At 42.1% G+C, this 18,739-nt stretch overlaps 1 protein-coding gene across 3 annotated transcripts in view; it reads left to right on the forward strand.

Annotated features, from left to right (window-relative positions):
- The window catches only part of MLF1 (myeloid leukemia factor 1), a 29,446-nt gene extending 12,159 nt beyond the window's left edge, over nt 1–17,287 (forward strand). Inside the window, exons 2-7 of one of the 3 annotated variants that reach the window (XM_055321354.1) lie at nt 1,880–2,027; nt 9,326–9,409; nt 10,712–10,840; nt 12,640–12,799; nt 15,077–15,215; nt 16,988–17,072. In XM_055321354.1, the coding sequence (XP_055177329.1) occupies nt 1,880–2,027; nt 9,326–9,409; nt 10,712–10,840; nt 12,640–12,799; nt 15,077–15,215; nt 16,988–17,072 (745 nt within the window). Of the gene's footprint in view, nt 1–1,879; nt 2,028–9,325; nt 9,410–10,711; nt 10,841–12,639; nt 12,800–15,076; nt 15,216–16,983 lie in introns of all 3 variants that reach the window. The other 2 variants (XM_055321352.1, XM_055321353.1) reach the window with 2 other exon arrangements.
- Nucleotides 17,288–18,739: the final 1,452 nt, after the last annotated feature.

Consider the following 18,739-nt stretch of genomic DNA (forward strand, 5'->3'; position numbering starts at 1 on the left):
CCAGGGTGATAATATGGCTAAATCTGAGCTCGCTCGAGATGCATTTATGATACACATACTGCATAATTCAAAGGAAAAGCTTTTTCTGCCTGGGATTACTGGAGGAAGACGGAACTTTTGAACTCCCTCATGATGGCATTAGAAGATTAGAGTTTAGAATTAGAAGTGGGGAGGAGGATGGAAGGAGGATGGAACTAAGGTGAGGAAGTCTTAGGGGGCGCCACTGCCCTTGTACGGGCGCTCTCTGGTGATGTGCCCGAGTGAGTTCTCGGGTGAGCAGTAGGGGGGTGACCGGCGGGTCAGGGCCATGCCAACTGAAGCGAAGCTGGGAAACCACTGTAGTAAGGCGATAAAAATTTTACATTCTTGAATGGGACTTGGGGTGAATGGGATAACATCGATTAAGAACACTATTATTTATACACATGGAAAAAGGCCTAAAAATGATTTTTCTATATGAATGTTATTTAAAAATGAGAGGTATTTCGTTTTAATGCTAGAATAATAGGGAGTTCATGAGTTAGGAAGAGAAGGTACAGAAGTGAACATGCGGCATAGTCCGGGGGCCGCCGGACACCTCAGAGTCCCTGCTTTGGCCTCAGCAACAGCATGTGCAATATGAGCCTCATTTTACAGCCGTGGAAACTTGGGTTCAGAAAGAAAGGCTCGGGTTCTAATTAATGCAGAAACCACATGCTATTCCTCAAAGGTTGGTGAAGGAACCCCTTGGGGTAAGATCACCAGGGATGCGTTTCCACGAAGCTCACCCGGAACTGGCAGATTGGATTGAGGTGGTGTTGGGGAACAGAGTCTGCATTTCTAACCTGTTCGTTGGTTGCTTTGGTAATTAAAAAATAAATTAAAAAAAAACCTTGAGAATAGCTATCTTAAGACTTAGGAAATATTTTTGCTATTTGAGATAGTAAAAATCATTTATTATGTTTTCTGATATTAAGAGTTCTTAGAGACAAAAGTTGGCCTCGTAAAGGTGATCTGTAGCTTTATTTTTGACAATGTATGGTGCTCCTATTTCATAAATAAGAGTTAAAAAATAAAGCCGGCATTCTTTATTGGTTAAAGAAATAAATAATAAATTCTAATTCTGAACTAGAATTTATATTATTGGCTGCCTAAAATGACTTCCACCTGGTGGCAGTATTTTTCAGTCCTTTTTGTGCCATTTCCCTTGGTGCTGGCTTAAGCTACCTGAGATGGGTTACTTTGCATTTGTCACATTTATACAGCACGAGAAAAATAAAGGTGTATATTTTTATTATATATAGATTAATGATAGTAGGTAGCAAATGGAACAGTTTTTGCGGGCAGCCCGGGGGGGCTCAGCGGTTTAGTGCCACCTTCACCTCAGGGTGTGATCCTGGGGTCCCGGGATCGAGTCCCACGTCGGGCTCCCTGCATGAAGCCTGCTTCTCCCTCTGCCTGGGTCTCTGCCTCTCTCTCTCTGTGTCTCTCATAAATGAATAAATAAATAAATTTTTTTTAAAAAAGGAATAATTTTGCTCTTTGTGAGATGATTCGATGCACCTACACTCTTCTTCTGTCTAACAAGCATGACGGATGGCCCCAAATAATTCTTTGTAGTATTTAGCTGCCTGTTTATTATTTAAATTCCAACACTTGGGGATCCCTGGGTGGCGCAGCGGTTTGGCGCCTGCCTTTGGCCCGGGGCGCGATCCTGGAGACCCGGGATCGAATCCCACGTCGGGCTCCCGGTGCATGGAGCCTGCTTCTCTCTCTGCCTGTGTCTCTGCCTCTCTCTCTCTCTCTCTCTGTGACTATCATAAATAAATAAAAAAAAAAATTTAAAAAAAAAAATAAATTCCAACACTTACTCTTGGATGGTTATATGTATTTTCAACAGTGACTCCTTTATTGCACACCGAGAAAGTATGCGTCAGATGATGAGAAGTTTTTCTGAACCGTTTGGAAGAGACTTGCTCAGCATCTCTGATGGTAGAAGACGAGCTCATAATCGTATGAGACACGATGATGGCGAGAGCTCCTTGGCTGTAAGTTCTTTATTTTAAGTTAGTGAGAAGGTCCTATGGAATTATGGAATTTAAAGAAAATTATTACGGAAGAATATATCTATGATGTTAGGATATGAATAACGCTTGTGTCCTAGAAATAACTTATATAAAACGGATGGACCTGCTGGGAAGTTGAATCCTTCAACAATGAATTGTTAGCTGTGTGGGATTCCGCTGCACTACCAAAACTTTAGGACCACAGGGTCATAGATTATAAGCCAAACCTAAAGTGTTATTTTTCATATAGTTTGTTCTGCCTGGCTACCTTGAGCCTTCAAAACTTAGATTAATTTTTAACTCTATTTAGAAGTTTTGCGTAACCACAGTATATTTTCACAGCTTTCATCTGAGAGCAAACCTAGAAGGTTACAAACATATTTAACTAAAGAAAAAAAAATCAAAAATCCAGGATGCTTTATGTATTAAAGGATGCTTATGTATTTAATAAAGAGATTAAAAATCTCTTAATTACCTGTGTTTATTTTATTTATATTGCTTTTTCAGCCTCAGGAATTATAATTCTAGAATAAAAATCCACAGGGGTTTCTAGTTTTGTTTTCTATTAAATAGTTAATTTTTGCTATTACATAAGTCTTTCATACTTAATATGTCATATGTATCACAACCTAGTGAAGAAAAGGTGAGCCATGTCTCACCAGTATAAATTATAAATATACAGGAAAAAAATGAGCTTTGGCTAAAAGAGAGGCTGAATATTTCAAATACTCCTAAGAAGTTTGATGTATAAAATTACATTTACCATTTAAATGAAATTTTCATATTCTTTTTCATGTTATTCCAATATATATTACTCATATTTAGTTTTTTTCTTTCAATTAGTGAATGGTGGTATTCATATATATATGTGTGTGTATATACACACACATATATATATATATATATTTAATTCTAGGGCTATCAATTTCCGTAAAAGTCTAAAATTAAGATCAAAGAAAAAATTATCAAGGAGGGCAAAAAAATCAGTTAAAGACATTCTGAAATGTTATCTTCCACGTGAGCATTGAAATAATTTGTATATCTGCTATAAATATAGAAAGGCAGAAGTAGGGCTCTACATAGTCCTTGGTATTTATGTGTGTAAATGAGCTACTTGTAGATTATAGACTTTTTTGAGCAGTCTCTTGGCTGTGCTCTTTTCAAATAACAGCAGTGTTTTTCATCTTCTGCAATTTCTAATTTCTGTTCCTACCTTCACATCTAGTTATAAAACACTGACTTAGAAAAGTTCAAGTTGTTTGGTTATTTTGTTTAAATTTATTTTCACTATTACATTTAGTCTTTCACACTAAGACACACATGTCAAATGTATCACACCCTATGGAATAAAAGGAGAGCCATTTCTCACCAGTATAAATTATAAAATTTCTGGCTAAAAGAGTGGCTGAATGTTCCTTGGAAAATCTGCTGTAACTCTGCTATAAATCTTCTATATTTTAAAAATTATTTAAAAAAAATTTTTTTTAAGATTTTATTTATCCATGAGAGACAGAGAGAGAGAGGCAGAGACACAGGCAGAGGGAGAAGCAGGCTTCATGCAGGGAGCCGGATGTGGGACTCGATCTCTGGACCCCGGGGTCACGTCCTGAGCTGAAGGCAGACGCCAACCGCTGAGCCACCCAGGTGCCCCTATTTTAAAAATCATTAGTGCCCTAGGACAGTACTCAGTACTCTTGTCTGACAGAGGGTTTTCATACGGTTTGAACAAGAAAAAAGTGCAATGGTGATAGCATTCTAAGATTTTTTTTTTGCTTTTTAAAATTTTGATTTTATTTAAATATAATTAATTAACATATAGCATATTATTAGTTTCAGAGGTAGGGTTTGGCGATTCGTCAGTTGTATATAACTGTATAATCTATAAGTAGCTCATTTATTTTTTTTTTTTTAATTTTTTTTTTTTTTTTTTTTTTTATTTATGATAGTCACACACAGAGAGAGAGCGAGAGAGGCAGAGACACAGGCAGAGGGAGAAGCAGGCTCCATGCACCGGGAGCCCGACGTGGGATTCGATCCCAGGTCTCCAGGATCGCGCCCTGGGCCAAAGGCAGGCGCCAAACCACTGCGCCACCCAGGGATCCCTAAGTAGCTCATTTATAGACCATATAGACTTTTTTGAGCGTGCTAGCAGTCCTACTCTATTTAAACTTTAAGGTTTTGTGTTTTGTTTTGTTTTTAAGATTTTATTTATTTCAGAGCAAGAGAGAGCATGAGTCGGGGAGAGGCAGAGGGAAAGAGAGAGAAAATCCTAAGCAGACTTGGTGTGGATCCCAGTGCTGAGCTTGGGACTGGATCCCAGGACCCTAAGATTATGACCTGAGTGGAAATAAAGAGGCCAAAATGAAAAGTCGGATCCTTAACCAACAGAGCCGCCTAGGTGCCCTAAACAAGAAGTTTTTAAATGAGTGTTTTGATTAAGCAGTGAGCCATTATGATGTAGCTTTTAAGCATAGTGGATGAAAATCTGTATCTCAGATAGACTTCTTGATAACTTGTAAATTTATTTTTGGTCCATTTCTTGACATTTGTCTTTTTTTTTTTTTAATGGGGATGGGACAGAGGGGGAGAGGGTCTTAAGCAGGCCCCATGCCCAGCGTGCAGCCTGATACTATGCTCAGTCTCACAACCCTGAGATCATGACCTGAGCAGAAATCAAGATTTGGATGCTTAACCACCTGAGCCACCCAGGCCCTCCGACATTTGTCATCTTTATCAGCCACTTTATGAAGGAGAACAGAGACTCCTACAAAAGTAGGGGAAGCATCAGCCATCCAATGTTCTTGTTTACGGTATTGGCATTTGCTTCAGTTCATGATTTCTTTATGGGGATATTTTTAAGCCAGGTGTCCATTTGGGGAGGATTAGTTTTGTTTAAAACCAGATAGTTTAGTTTTTTTAATTTTTAGATTTTACTTATTCGTTTAGAGATAGAGCACGAGCAGCGGGGAGGAACAGAGGGAGGGGCAGAGGGAGAGGGACAAGCAGGCTCCACACTGAGTGGGAGTCTGACCTGGGGCTTGATCCCATGACCCTAGGGTCATGACCCCAGCTGAAATCGGGAGTCGGCTGTTCAACCCACTCAGCCACCCAGGCGTCCCAAAAACTAGATAATTTAATCTGTAAATATATTTAATTAAGCAGTTTATAATTCAAGGTATGACATGTGACCATCTGATATTTGGGTAGAATGATAGCACCAGAGTCAATATAAAATGTTTTTCTTTTCAGTGAAAATAAATAGAGAAATAGTATTGGTGTATTAAAACATGTTGGTGATTACTGTTCTACATCTATAGTATAAATGTATATCATCTGATATAATTTATTGTAAAATTTAATAAAAATACACAGTTTTCAACATACACAAGGAGAAAATTACCTATCACTGATGACTAAAACTTTATATATACCGTTTCCCCCAAATTTCAAATTTTATTTTTAATATTTGAAACTTCCAAGTAATAAAAGCTTTTGTTTTATATATATGTCTGCCTAAGATTTTATTTTTACTGAGGAATACAATTTGTGAACTATTAGATAATTCCATCTGATATACTTAACGTTCTTTTGCCTATCAGAGACCCTACATATTTTTAAATCTGTGTGTGATCCTTTCTGAAGTCTTATATTTCTTATTCCATGTATTAGTTCTTGGGAGATATTCATTAATTTTTTCCCAATATCTATACTTTTGAAATGTTATTCATGGAGATGATTGCTTACTTTTAGTTGTTTATAAGCAGGATTAATTTATCATTTAAAATTATGGAATAGTTGAGCAAAGGAAAGATGAGCTCTTAATCATTATACTGTGTGTTCTAATTAACTTTGGTGTGAATTTGTATTTCCTTTCCAAAATATTGTCTTAATCTATAGCAAAGACTTCTTCTTACAACTGTCTTTGGCAAATACTACAGTTGTCATATTTGAAAGTGGTACGTAGTCTCCCTATTTGCCTACCAGGCTCCTGCCAGGCTTTATGATGAGCAATAAGTGGGTAGTTTTTAAAGTAAATGTTGAGGGTTTTTTTATTAAATGGTTCTAAGATTTTGTCAGCTCTAAACAATGTGATTATGTAGTACATTTCTTTCTTTTTCAGGGATTATTGTATAATAAATAGCATAGGGTGCCTGGGTGGCTCAGTGGTTCAGCATCTGCCTTTGGCCTCAGGTTGTGACCCCTCGGGGTCCCGGGATCTAGTCCCACATCCGGCTCCCTGCATGGAGCCTGCTTCTCCCTCTGCCTGGGTCTCTGCCTCTCTCTGTGTGTGTCTCTCATGAATCAATAAAGACATCTTTAAAAAAATAATAAATAGCATAACCAAAATTAATTGGATTTTTTTTGTAGGCAATGAATTCTCTTGTACCTTTTGGCAGTTTTGGTGGTATGGTTCGTATCATGAGACACAAACCATTTTAGCAATGTTTTCTGACAAATATTTATTTTTCACTAACTCAAGCAAAGCAAATTGGCATGCAGTTTCACTTATTTTCAAAATGGCTTTTTAGAATTTGTGCTGAAACCTGTTTCGTGTATTGATGTTGGAGTGTCTGTGTTTTTTCTGAATTAAGTCATACCAACATATGTAAAATCAGTCTTCAAAAAAGACAAGAAATACATTCTAATGGACGAATATTCACTGTAGCTAGAGGAGCTCAGGTTGTCTGCTCTCTGCTAGGACTCCACGGGGAGTCGGCTCGTGGCGCCCACCTGCGGCCACTCTGTCCCCGACTTTTCTGGCTCCTCTTCCTTTGTTTCTGTGATGCTAGTTCCTGACACACTTAAAAGCAATCCGAGGAGAAGCTCAGAGCAGCATGACTTGGAACATTTCCTGCGGACGCACCTCCGCTCCTATGAAGAAGTTTCTTCGTGTTGTGTTAGACTTCGGTCATTTGTCTGCCGGCAGCCTGACGCAGCACGTTTGTCCTTCCTGATCACGTTCCCAGTGAGACAAATGACAGATTAAACAAGCAGTTGTAGCAGGGTTTCCAGTAAAATGGTCCGAAGTCGAGCCTGCTACGGGAGCGCTGATAGAAAAACGCGTGTTACCCAGACCTCTTGGGGTGGTGGCATGGAGGTTAATGGGAGAAGACTTCTGGAACCTTATGGATTAAGAGGAGTTAGGCAGGAAAAGCAGGGAGGGGAGAAGAATGTTCAGCACAGAGGGAACAGCATATGCCGAGACCTGGCTGCTAGGGAGCTCAGAGCCGCTTAGGATCACTTCGCCCTGGAGCGTGAGCTGCGGAGTAAAGGCAGGAGGGTAACCAGGGACTATTATGGTCCTGGCAAGGTCTGTGGGCATCATCTTAGGAACGGGGGAAGCACTGATGACTTTCCACCAAAGTGGTGGTGGAATCCGGTTCTCGTTTTTGAAGGATTATTGCGCCTGCGGGGGAAGGAGAGGTTAGAAGGGGCTGCGGTGGAGGCAGGGTGGAGGCAGGGTGGAGGCAGGGAGGCCCGGAGGCCGCTGAAGGGTTCTGGGGACTGTTCTCATGGGTCCCGCTTGGGCAGGGGCTGTGATGTCTTATTTGAAAGTTCAAGAGGTAAATGGGCAAAGCTTGGGGGCTTCCTGGGTTGAAGGGAGAGTAAAGAGGGAAAAGGAAAGTGTACGCCCGTTTCTTTGGCAGGAGGCATCGGGTGGGATGTCCCTGAGCCCAGGAGCGGGGCGCCGCGGGCCTGGGGCTGCGCAAGGGCCTCTCCGTTGGGCTGTTGGGGTCGGAGGCGCCCCTGCCCCGCGGGGTGCAAGCGCCAGGTGAAGCTGGGCGCGGGGCTGGGCTGCGGGGGACAGGGTGTGTCAGGATGTGTCGGTTGAGCCGGTGGGTGCTGCTGGGCCTGGGGAGGTGCCTCCCGGGACCTTCCGGGGGGGCCGTGAGCCGGGGGCAGGAGGAGGTGGGGGGGGCCTTCGGTGAAGACCTGGGTCGGGCAGCCCGGGCCCAGCGCTTTGGTGCTGCCTCCGGCCCAGGGCGACCCCGGGGCCCTGCGTGGAGCCTGCCCCTCCCCCTGATGGGTCTCCGCCTCTCCCTCTGCCTCATGAATGAACGAATGAAATCTTTAAAAAAAAAACAAACAAAATAAAGACCCAGGATTTACCCCTGAGAGACCCAGGCGGGGAGGCGCGGGCCACACGCGGGCACCCAGGCCTCGGGGCTGAGCCCTGTGGGGCTTCCCGACCGGGAGCGGGTCTCGGCCCCGCGGCCCCACAGCTCCCGTCCCGTCCCGTCCCGTCCCGTCCCGCTCCCCCGCAGCCGGGGGCGCCGCGCCCAGGTGAGCGCGACCCCAAGGGCCCGGGAGCCCACAGGTCCCGGGGCGCCCTGGACGCTGCCCCAAAGGAGGCGGGTCGGGCCACGCGGGGCGGGGCCGCAGCCACCTCCGGGCCCTCCTGCGGCCTGAAGCTCGGGGCGGGGCGGGGCCGGGGCGGGGGTGGAGGGGACGCTAGGACACTCGCGGGCGCCGGGGCCGTGCCCGCCGGGACAGCCGCAGGACCGAAGCAGTGACCAGGTTGGGCAGTAGGAGGTCGCGTTGGTGAGTGCGCGTGTGCGGGCGCGGGTGCGGGTGCAGGCGCGTGTGCAGGTGCAGGCGCAGGTGCAGGCGCGGGGGCGGGTGCAGGTGCAGGCGCGGGTGCAGGCGCAGGCGCAGGCGCAGGTGCAGGCGCAGGCGCAGGCGCAGGTGCAGGTGCGGGCGCGGGTGCAGGTGCGGGTGCAGGCGCGGGTGCAGGTGCAGGCGCGGGTGCAGGCGCGGGTGCAGGTGCAGGCGCAGGTGCAGGTGCAGGCGCAGGTGCGGGCGCGGGCGCGGGTGCAGGTGCGGGTGCAGGCGCGGGTGCAGGCGCAGGTGCAGGCGCGGGTGCAGGTGCAGGCGCGGGTGCAGGCGCGGGTGCAGGTGCAGGCGCGGGTGCAGGTGCAGGCGCGGGTGCAGGCGCAGGCGCAGGTGCAGGCGCGGGTGCAGGTGCGTGTGCAGGTGCAGGCGCAGGCGCCGGTGCAGGTGCAGGCGCAGGTGCAGGCGCAGGTGCAGGTGCTCGGCGCCGCCGCGGCCTCCCCACTGGCACGCGGGCTGCGAGGTGCTGCTCGTGCTTCCGCCCTGCACGTGCTTCTAGCGAAGGGCTTTGTGCTGCGGCCCTTGAACCGCCCTCGCGGGCCTCGGCTGCATGAGACACCCCCCCCCCCCCGCCCCGCGTGAACCCAGAGAGGGATGTTCCCGGCCCCGGGGAAAGCTGATTCGCCTCTCGGTGTTGCGCGGTCACTAACCCGCCCCGTTCCCTGCAGCGCTCGGACGTCGGCCCCTTCCAGGCGCTGGACCGAATGACCGCGAACCTGCGACGCGGCGCGCTCGAGCTGCAGAGGACCCTCGTGAGTACCGAGACTCGGCGGGCCCTGTCGCCCCTGTGGGCAGCCCCATGCCCCATGTCGCAGCGGCCTTCAGCGGCTGAGAATCCCGGCCCGCGCGGTCGAAGCTTGGACCCCACAGGGCGGCCCAGCGCGCGACTCTTGTGCGGCCGGTAGACCTGCCACGCGAGCGCTGTGACGGAAGGGCCGCGCCACTCACAGCGGGTGCTTGTGTTCTCTGCTTCGGTCCATGTGCTGGGGATCCTGGCCACGGCCCGCCGAATTGATTTCACGACCTACAAGTCTGAAAGATCACAGCGATTGACTTTCAGAATCAAGAAAGAATACCTCGAACATTTGTACTGCGGAAGGTCACTATTATATAAATGAACGTTTTATATGAATTTAGACTTTTTGATTATTTATGACTTGTCTACTTAAAAGGATTTAAAGGGATCCCTGGGTGGCGCAGCGGTTTGGCGCCTGCCTTTGGCCCAGGGCGTGATCCCACGTCGGGCTCCCGGCATGGAGCCTGCTTCTCCCGCCTCCTGCGTCTCTGCACCTCTCTGTCTCTCTCTCTGTCTATCATAAATAAATAAATAAATCTTTTTTAGAAAATTTTTAAAAAAAGGATTTATAACAGCTAAGAAATTAACTGTTAGTGTTGTTATTGCTTGAAAAAAAAAAAAAAAACAACCTGAAAACAGAAATTTCAGGAATGATGTTTGGGCATGGGATTAGATCCGTACAGTCCAAGTGGTTATAAGCTAGTGCTGACACTCTTACTCTTCTACTCAGACTATTAACATCAAAAAAATAACTTGATTTAATATGAAGAAGACTCCTATTATTGCAGTCATCTAATATTTAAACCTAAGCCGCAGTCTTTTTTTTATTTTTAATTTATTTATGATAGAGAGAGAGAGAGAGAGAGGCAGAGACACAGGCAGAGGGAGAAGCAGGCTCCATGCACCGGGAGCCCGACGTGGGACTCGATCCCGGGTCTCCAGGATCGCGCCCTGGGCCAAAGGCAGGCGCCAAACCGCTGCGCCACCCAGGGATCCCCTAAGCCGCAGTCTTTGATCACGAAGACTTAAGGATCTCTGAGTGAGTCACTTCTTGTTGTTTTCCTCACAAGAAGGGTGAGGATTGGTACCTAAAATGGAAGGAAGTGAGGAGCTCCCTGGGTGCCACTGGCTATACCACACGACAGTATGGAGACCTTAGAAGAGCGTTAGTTACTATAGTTACTTGCTTGACTCCTCTGACGTCAGTTCTGCATATCTGACTAAACTCTCTGGACTTACGATTTATATTTGCCCCCAGGGTCACCTTACACTGGATCCAAACGGACATTCGTTTAGTGCCTCCTCAGTCATGACTTACTCCAAAGTAGGAGATGAACCACCGAAGGTTTTCCAGGCCTCAACTCAAACCCGTAGGGCTCCAGGCGGAGTGAGTAGTTTCTGAGCATTCTTGGAGCTTTATTGACTTGTTAAGTGATGGATCGCCCGTATCAGATTTTAATCATCAAAGCTTGATCTGGTACTCGGGGGTAGGGATGAGGGAGGAGGACACGTGTCACCGGAACAAGTGATATTGTGAAAAACAATGATGCTAATAACTGTATTTACTTAGTTTAAGCCATTTTTTTCTCCCCTCACCCCAACCTCAGATGCCTTTTTTTCATGTGAATGTCTATTGATGTTTATTATTACCTTTACATGTTGACCAGGTAAGTAGACACTAAAAGAAGTCTTTGGGGCAGCCCGGGTCCGCCGTCAGCCCAGGGCGTGATCCTGGAGACCCGGGATCGAGTCCCGCGTCGGGCTCCCTGCATGGAGCCTGCTTCTCCCTCTGCCTGTGTCTCTGCCCCTCTCTCTCTCTCTCTTTCTCTCTCTCTCTCTCTCTCTCTCTCTCTCTGTCATGACTAAATAAATAAAATCTTAAAAAAAAGTCTTTGTCTCAGGAAATAGACGTTTATTTTTATTTTTTAAACGTTTATTTTTAATTTATATCTTAAGTAAATGAATTTCTTTAACTCATGAAATACTTGAAGTGTACAGAAAGAATATGGAAAATAATATAATAAATACATTCCTTCTACCCAGTTTAGTCAAATCATAACATTTTTCTCTATTTGCTTTAGGTTGTCTCTTGTTCTGTTTTCTTTTTTAAGCATAATATTAGATGCAGTTAAAGCTTCCAGTGCACTCTTCCCTCCCTACTTCCTTTTCCCTTTTACTGCCACCCCCACAAGAGAACCATTTTCCTGTACGTATCATTCTCATGTATTTTTAATAAGTTTATTACCTATATGCTTCATAAACAATATAATGAATGATTTTATTGGTTTCTAAACTTTACATAAATGGTTTCATGCTACATGTGTTTAATTTATGTTTCTGCTGATTGATATTTAGGTATTTCTAATTTTTCGCTTACTTATCTTTATACACGTCTCCATGTGGAAATGAATGGTATTGTTGGTTTGTAGGAGGTGGATGTCTTCATCTTTACCTAAAAATCACTAAATTACCATCACACAGTGATTGAAACAGTTGACAACGCCCCACAAAGTCTGGCATAAGAGTTCCCATTTCCACACTTATAGTGAAAAAAAATTCAGTTTGCCTGTTTAATGGGTGTGAATAGTTAAGTTTTTAGTTCTTACATATAAAGACATACCTTTTCATGATGCTCTTGCCATAGTGCAGACATTTTCATTCTAACTTGCTATAAGTGACATACATCTTAAATGCTGACAGCTAATTGTAGACATCCCACAGCGAACCATGCTAACATTAATAGTCTGGCTGTCACGAATATCCTCCTGACCTATAGGGTCAATATGTAGGAGCTATGAGCTTCAAACCCAAGTAAGTTGCCCTTACTCGTAGATGCTAGCATGTGCTCCCAACTATGACACTGTTGAGGACAGTGTGGAAAGCACTACGTTTATAACAAATAACAACTTGATTTGTTATACCATTTGATTTCAATTTAGAAAAAGTTTAAATTTTATTGGCTCTATTTGCCCTGGACATTTTAATTTTACGCAGTTCTGAAAATATCAGAGAACTATTACCACAATTCTGCTGCAAGTTGGTACTGGAATTGAGTACCCAGTGTTTTTAGAGATGTCGATTTATGGTCTTACCTCCATATGTGAACAGGTCCTGAGGGGTTGAGAATTATATCCACTCTCTATATATTCAAATAATAACTAATTTTTATTTTCTTCATTTTTACAGATAAAGGAAACTAGGAAAGCATTGAGAGATTCGGATAGTGGACTAGAAAAAATGTCTGTTGGTCATCATCTTCACGACCGAGCTCATGTCATTAAAAAGTCAAAGAACAACAAGACTGGAGATGAAGAGGTCAATCAAGAGTTCATCAATATGAATGAATGTAAGTTGTCACGGAAAATAGCATTCTTCCTCTTAAAATAGCAGCTGGACTGGTAGTACTTGATGAATGTCTTTTGTGGAAACATTTTATATCATTTTGAGATAGTTTATGAATAATATGTGTAGGGACTACCTTATCCAAGTAGTAAAATTGTGGTTTCATTGTTTCTTAGTAGATTTGTTTTCTATGGCGATTTTTGAGAATGTTATTTAGTTTTTGTTTTATATTTGGAAAATGGAATCTTTTGAATTACCATTTAGTAAGACTGCCAGTAGGCAAAATGAGCTCTTAAATACTTCTGAGGCCTGTTTGAAAAGTATAGAAAAGAATAAAGAAGAAAATAAAAATCATCCATAATCCCAACCCAAAATAACTACGGTTAATGTTTTAGTGTATTTCTTCCTAATAGTTTTATATATAGAAACACATACACTTTTTTTAAATTAGTATTTTGCTGTCTAGTTTATACTGTGCTTATTTTAATTCACCACCATGATTATAACAGACACCTATGATGTTATTGTTCAAAAATATTCTAAATGGTTACCTAAAAGTTCTGTCATGAATGGGCCATAATTTAAAAAATCATTCTGGAATCCCTGGGTGGCTCAGCGGTTCAGCGCCTGCCCTTGGCCCAGGGCGTGATCCTGGGGTCCCGAGATCGAGTCCCACGTCGGGCTCCCAGCATGGAGCCTGCTTCTCCCTCTGCCTGTGTCTCTGCCTCTCTCTCTCTCTCTCTCTCTCTCTCTCTCTCTATGTCTATCATGAATAAATAAATAAAATATTTAAAAAAAAATAATAATTCTGTATTGTTGGGCACTTAACGTTTTGTATAGATAAGATTTTAATTTCTTGTTCTGTTAGATAATATATCATGTATATATCAAGTACATATTTCCATTTTCTAGATTTTATATTCATTCTTCAATGCACTTAAGTCTTTCCAGTGTCCTAACTCTTCTTATTGTAATTTTTGGGTTATATTTACCTCCCACTTTCATATATTATATTATATATAATATATATATTTTAAGTATATACGTTAATATTTTAAGTAAGTGTTTTGTTACTTTAAATTTAAATTATTTAAATGGAAATGGTTTAAATTATCTTATCATTTTAGAAAAAGAAATTCTCTTAAGATTGGATTTGAGAAAACTATTCTTACGCATTAAGAAGGAAGCTACAGGGGATCCCTGGGTGGCGCAGCGGTTTGGCGCCTGCCTTTGGCCCAGGGCGCGATCCTGGAGACTCGGGATCGAATCCCACGTCGGGCTCCCAGCGCATGGAGCCTGTTTCTCCCTCTGCCTATGTCTCTGCCTCTCTCTCTCTCTCTCTCTCTCTCTCTGTGACTATCATAGGTAAATAAAGATTAAAAAAATATTTAAAAAAAAAAAAAAAAAAAAGAAGGAAGCTACATCTTAACCTTTCTTTAATTTTAACCTTTGTAGTTTTGTCATGAATATATACAGAGTACTGCACAATAATTAACATGAAGAAAAATTTAGTGATGAAACACATTATTGTTATTATTCAAAAGTTTTATTTAAGAGAGAGAGAGAAAGAGAGGAAGAAAGCGCACTGGCCTGCCTGTGCTGGAGCAGGGGGAGAGGGAGAAGCAGGGGGAGCCCAATGCAGGGCTTAATCCCAGGGTCCCAGGATCATGACCTGATCCGAAGACAGAGGCTTAACTAACTGAGCCACCCAGGCACCCCGGAACACATTACTATTATAAAGTCCATCTGATAGAACAAATATTACCATTTACCTATTGTTATTTCATCCAAGTTAGATGGCCTATCTCATAACAACATAAATTGGCAGTTGAGGTAAGTAACCTGTCTTAGGATATTGACAACAGAAACTTACCCGTTAGGCCAAGTTCTGTAGGAGAATGGTGAGGCTAATAGGCAGTGCTAGTTACAGAAGTGCCCAAGTACAGAGGAAAAGCATGATCACCAGGAGATGCCCCGGGAAGAAAGACTGTAGGTCGTTGTAATTGGGTCAGAGGTTCATTGGGTAGGATGATACGGTATGCAGGCAGGTGCACGAAAAACCAGTTCATCAATAACAAAATTATCAGTAGGAATAAAAGAGAAACAAAAAGGGAACTATTACTCTGGATCAAAGACCTTTTATATTTGGAGCAGTCTCCTGCCTCTCTCTTGAGGTTAGGCTGATGGAAGCACAAGGCCAGAATGAAGTATGTGGGAGTCAGAGCAGCTACTGACCGTTAATACCTTAACACTTGCCCCTTTATTTTGATATTTAATATAGGTGATGCTCATGCTTTTGATAATGAGTGGCAAAATGAGATTTTGAAGTACAAACCAGTGGGACAATGGCACAACGTGGAAAACCCTAGGATGCGAAGCGTGGGTCATGAGAATTCAGGTTGCCGAGAACTTAAAAGAAGGTAAAAGTTATTTCTAAAAATGCGTTTTTTAAGAATCAGAAGAAAAGTCACGTAATTTCACCTCTGTATCAGGGAGTTTTGACTGACATCCGTTGTTTGTATCCACAGTATCTTTTGCGAAGGATGTAATAATTTCACATCGTATCTTAGCATTCCACAGAAATTTGAGTTTGTCTCTAAAAACCGTTAATATTTTAAGATTATCTGATTAGTAACCCACTGGCAAATTATGCTTCAGAAGATAGGGGCTAAAATCCTCGTAAGGAAAAATGAGATACTACAATGTACTTGTTCTTGTAAGACAGATTTTAACCTGGATGTAGAGGAATCAATCACACATTTCATGCCAGGCAAAGATACTGATATCTAGAGATACGATAAGGGGAGGGGGGCTCTATTTGAGAGGCTTAAGAAAACTTCCCTAACAAGTCAGTGGTAGATGCAGTTTTAGGTACTTATGTAATACGTGGCGTTAACTGCACCTATACTAGTGATGAAACACACTATTATTGTTATTTAAAGATTGTATTTAGGAGAAAAAAAAAAGATTTTATTTAGGAGAGAGAGAGAGGAGGGGGAGAGGTATTCGATAATATTAGATATTTTGCAAGAATTTTTCAAGAACTTTAGCCTCCATTGGGATTACCTTTGGAATAGCTGTGCTGAAACCACACCTTAAAGATTAAAGAGATTTCTGTTCATTTGGTGTATATTCTAGTATATTCTAGAGTTAGAATTTAATTTTGTTCTCTGGCGGAAAAATGGAAAACAATACCTAATTCCTTTTAAAGTTACACTTGAGAGACAGGGGGGCCTCACAGCCCTTAAAACAGAAATCTGTTCTGGGCCACAGGAGAGTGGAGGATTGGGGCAGAAGGTGGAAGGCTTCACAGAACCAGCGGGGGACAAGTGGGTATCAAGTAGATCAGACGCTGTGCACAGAACTTTATTTTAAGATACTCATTTAGGAATTTAGAGCCCTAATATTTTCTGAAGAAAATTAGCTTCCATATTACTTTTAGACCATTATTTATCTCATTTTGAAAAACCTTACGGTGCTAAGTTTGACTATGAAATGAGGTCCCTGTGAGAGAAAGCGAGCTCTTTATAGGTAATCTGTAAATCTGTGGCCTGCTACCAGGGGCATTTTCTGCAATAGAAGATTTCTGGAGTGAATTTCTGTAATAACAAAAATGCCACATATCCCTACTGTCTAATATGGCAGCCACTAGCCACGTGTGGCTGTTGAACCACACTTGAACGTGGCGGGTGCAGCTGAGGAACTGAATTTTAGAATTTATTTTGGTCAATTTAAATGTAGATGATGTGACTAGTGGCTACCATGTTGGATGGCGTGATTCAGCAGTAAAATCTAGCCCAGGAAAGTCGCTGCTGCTTTCTTAAATGTCAATGAAATAGTCTCCCATATGTTTTCAAAGCTATTATGGACGTTTTAGGTAAGACTGTCCATAAATTACAGTGTTTCTTTAAATCATGTTTGTAGGGATCCCTGGGTGGCGCAGCGGTTTGGCGCCTGCCTTTGGCCCAGGGCGCGATCCTGGAGACCTGGGATCGAATCCCACATCGGGCTCCCGGTGCATGGAGCCTGCTTCTCCCTCTGCCTGTGTCTCTGCCTCTCTCTCTCTCTGTGTGACTATCATAAATAAAAAAAATAAATAAAAAATAAAAAATTAAATCATGTTTGTATTGATTTGTCAACTACTGGGCGTTTAAAAAATGGTGTTAATGTCCGTCTTCTATTTCCCAGGGAGAAACCTCATCAAAGTCCAGCCATTGAATATGGAAGAAGATCAAACGTTTCTGTGGACAAACTCAACGTCAAAGGATCTCCTGTGAAAATCAACAGAAAATAAATAGCCTTGCATTTGATTCGTTTAGTCTTGTTTTAACAGAGAAAGTAATGGTGCTGGGTTATACCCATGAGACCAATCTCTCGCTAAGTCAGTACTGTACTTCATTCACTTTCTTCTGATATCTGAATGTTCTCGGAAGGGAGCCTGCTTTATACTGTCTGTACTTTAGGAATAAAACTTTGGTTTTCGACACTTTAAGTTGCTAAACATTTTCTTTAAAAATGCTAATTTGATTTTGCTTTCCCAATTATCTTACTCTATGGGCTATATATTCTTTTATATATTCAAGATTGAATGTAGAGCTGGCTTTATCTAATGTATTAGTTATAAGAAAGTAAAATGTAAAAAAAATAGTCTCAGTTTTCACTAACAATATCAGAGTGACGTTAATAAAGGTAAAATTACTTAAATCAAATGTTATGTGTTATGTAGCCAGCTAGCTCTAAAATCTCAAAAAAATAAAATCACACTGGTACTGTTTTATTAGAAACTAGTTATTTTGATAAATTACATTAAAATAAATAAATCTCAATTTCAGGGGAAGATTTTAAATCACTAATATATATGAGTTTTATCCTCATAACTTCTTTAAGCAGCGTGTTCCTCTTTTTGTTCTGTATTACATTCTTAACGTTCATCAGACGTTACATTGACCTTTCTCTTTAGCTTCTTAAGGTAGCATATTTCTGTTCTCCTTTCCCACAAACAGCGTAATCTGTCTTCACAGTAAACATCCTAAAGTTGGAGTGTCCTTGGAGAAACTCTGCTCAGCCTTTCTGTGACATTTAGAAAAATGCATTTGGTATTCGGTAAACCTGAATGATTGATTGTCTCAAAATTTCTCAGACAGCTGATATGTATGTTCCAGCAAGGTACTTAATAATTCAGTTCTGTTTTGTACCATTTAAAAATTCAGCTTTAGCTTTTTTATCCTAGAATTCAAACATTAATCTGTTTTTAGAAAAAGTTCGAAGTCTATGAGAATACAAAATCTTTAACCCTTAAGTTTTTGTTGTTTCAGGAGGGGAAAAGAGAACAGAAAACCCACTGTCACTCTATAATCCTAGTATCTTGCTTTTTTCACTTTGGAAATAGAACTATGTGATCGTGCTTATACTCTTCTAACTTCCCATATTCTATGCTGTTAATTTTATTAGTGTGTTTCATGCCTGTAATTAGTTACTGAAACAAGATGCATACACGTCTATTTTTATAAGAAAAATGCATGTATTAAAGATGTTAACATTTTCTTCTAATGCATACTTTAGTATACTAATAACATATTGGGAAGTTGCCATAAGGCATAAATTCTAAATGACACTTTTGCATAAATCTACTCGGTAGAGCAAAATCCCAATAGAATAGACACTGTAAATATTCTCCTTCTGCCTAAATCGTTACATAGATGATAACTTGAATCATTATGTTCAAATATGAAAACACGCCTCAATAAATAATCGTATTTAAAAGAATATAACTTCTGTGCATCATATAACAGAGCATTTATAGCTATTTTTCCTCCCAACTTATTTACCATAGAAAGTAAATAAAAATTGAATGCAAGGTAGATTCCTTCTTTTTTTTTTTTTTTTTTTTTTTGGTAGATTTCTTCTTATGCCACACTGCCTCATAAGGGGTCACTCATAAAAA

Source organism: Nyctereutes procyonoides, unplaced genomic scaffold, assembly GCF_905146905.1.
Source record: "Nyctereutes procyonoides isolate TBG_1078 unplaced genomic scaffold, NYPRO_anot_genome, whole genome shotgun sequence".
In the NCBI taxonomy this organism is placed as follows: domain Eukaryota; kingdom Metazoa; phylum Chordata; class Mammalia; order Carnivora; family Canidae; genus Nyctereutes; species Nyctereutes procyonoides.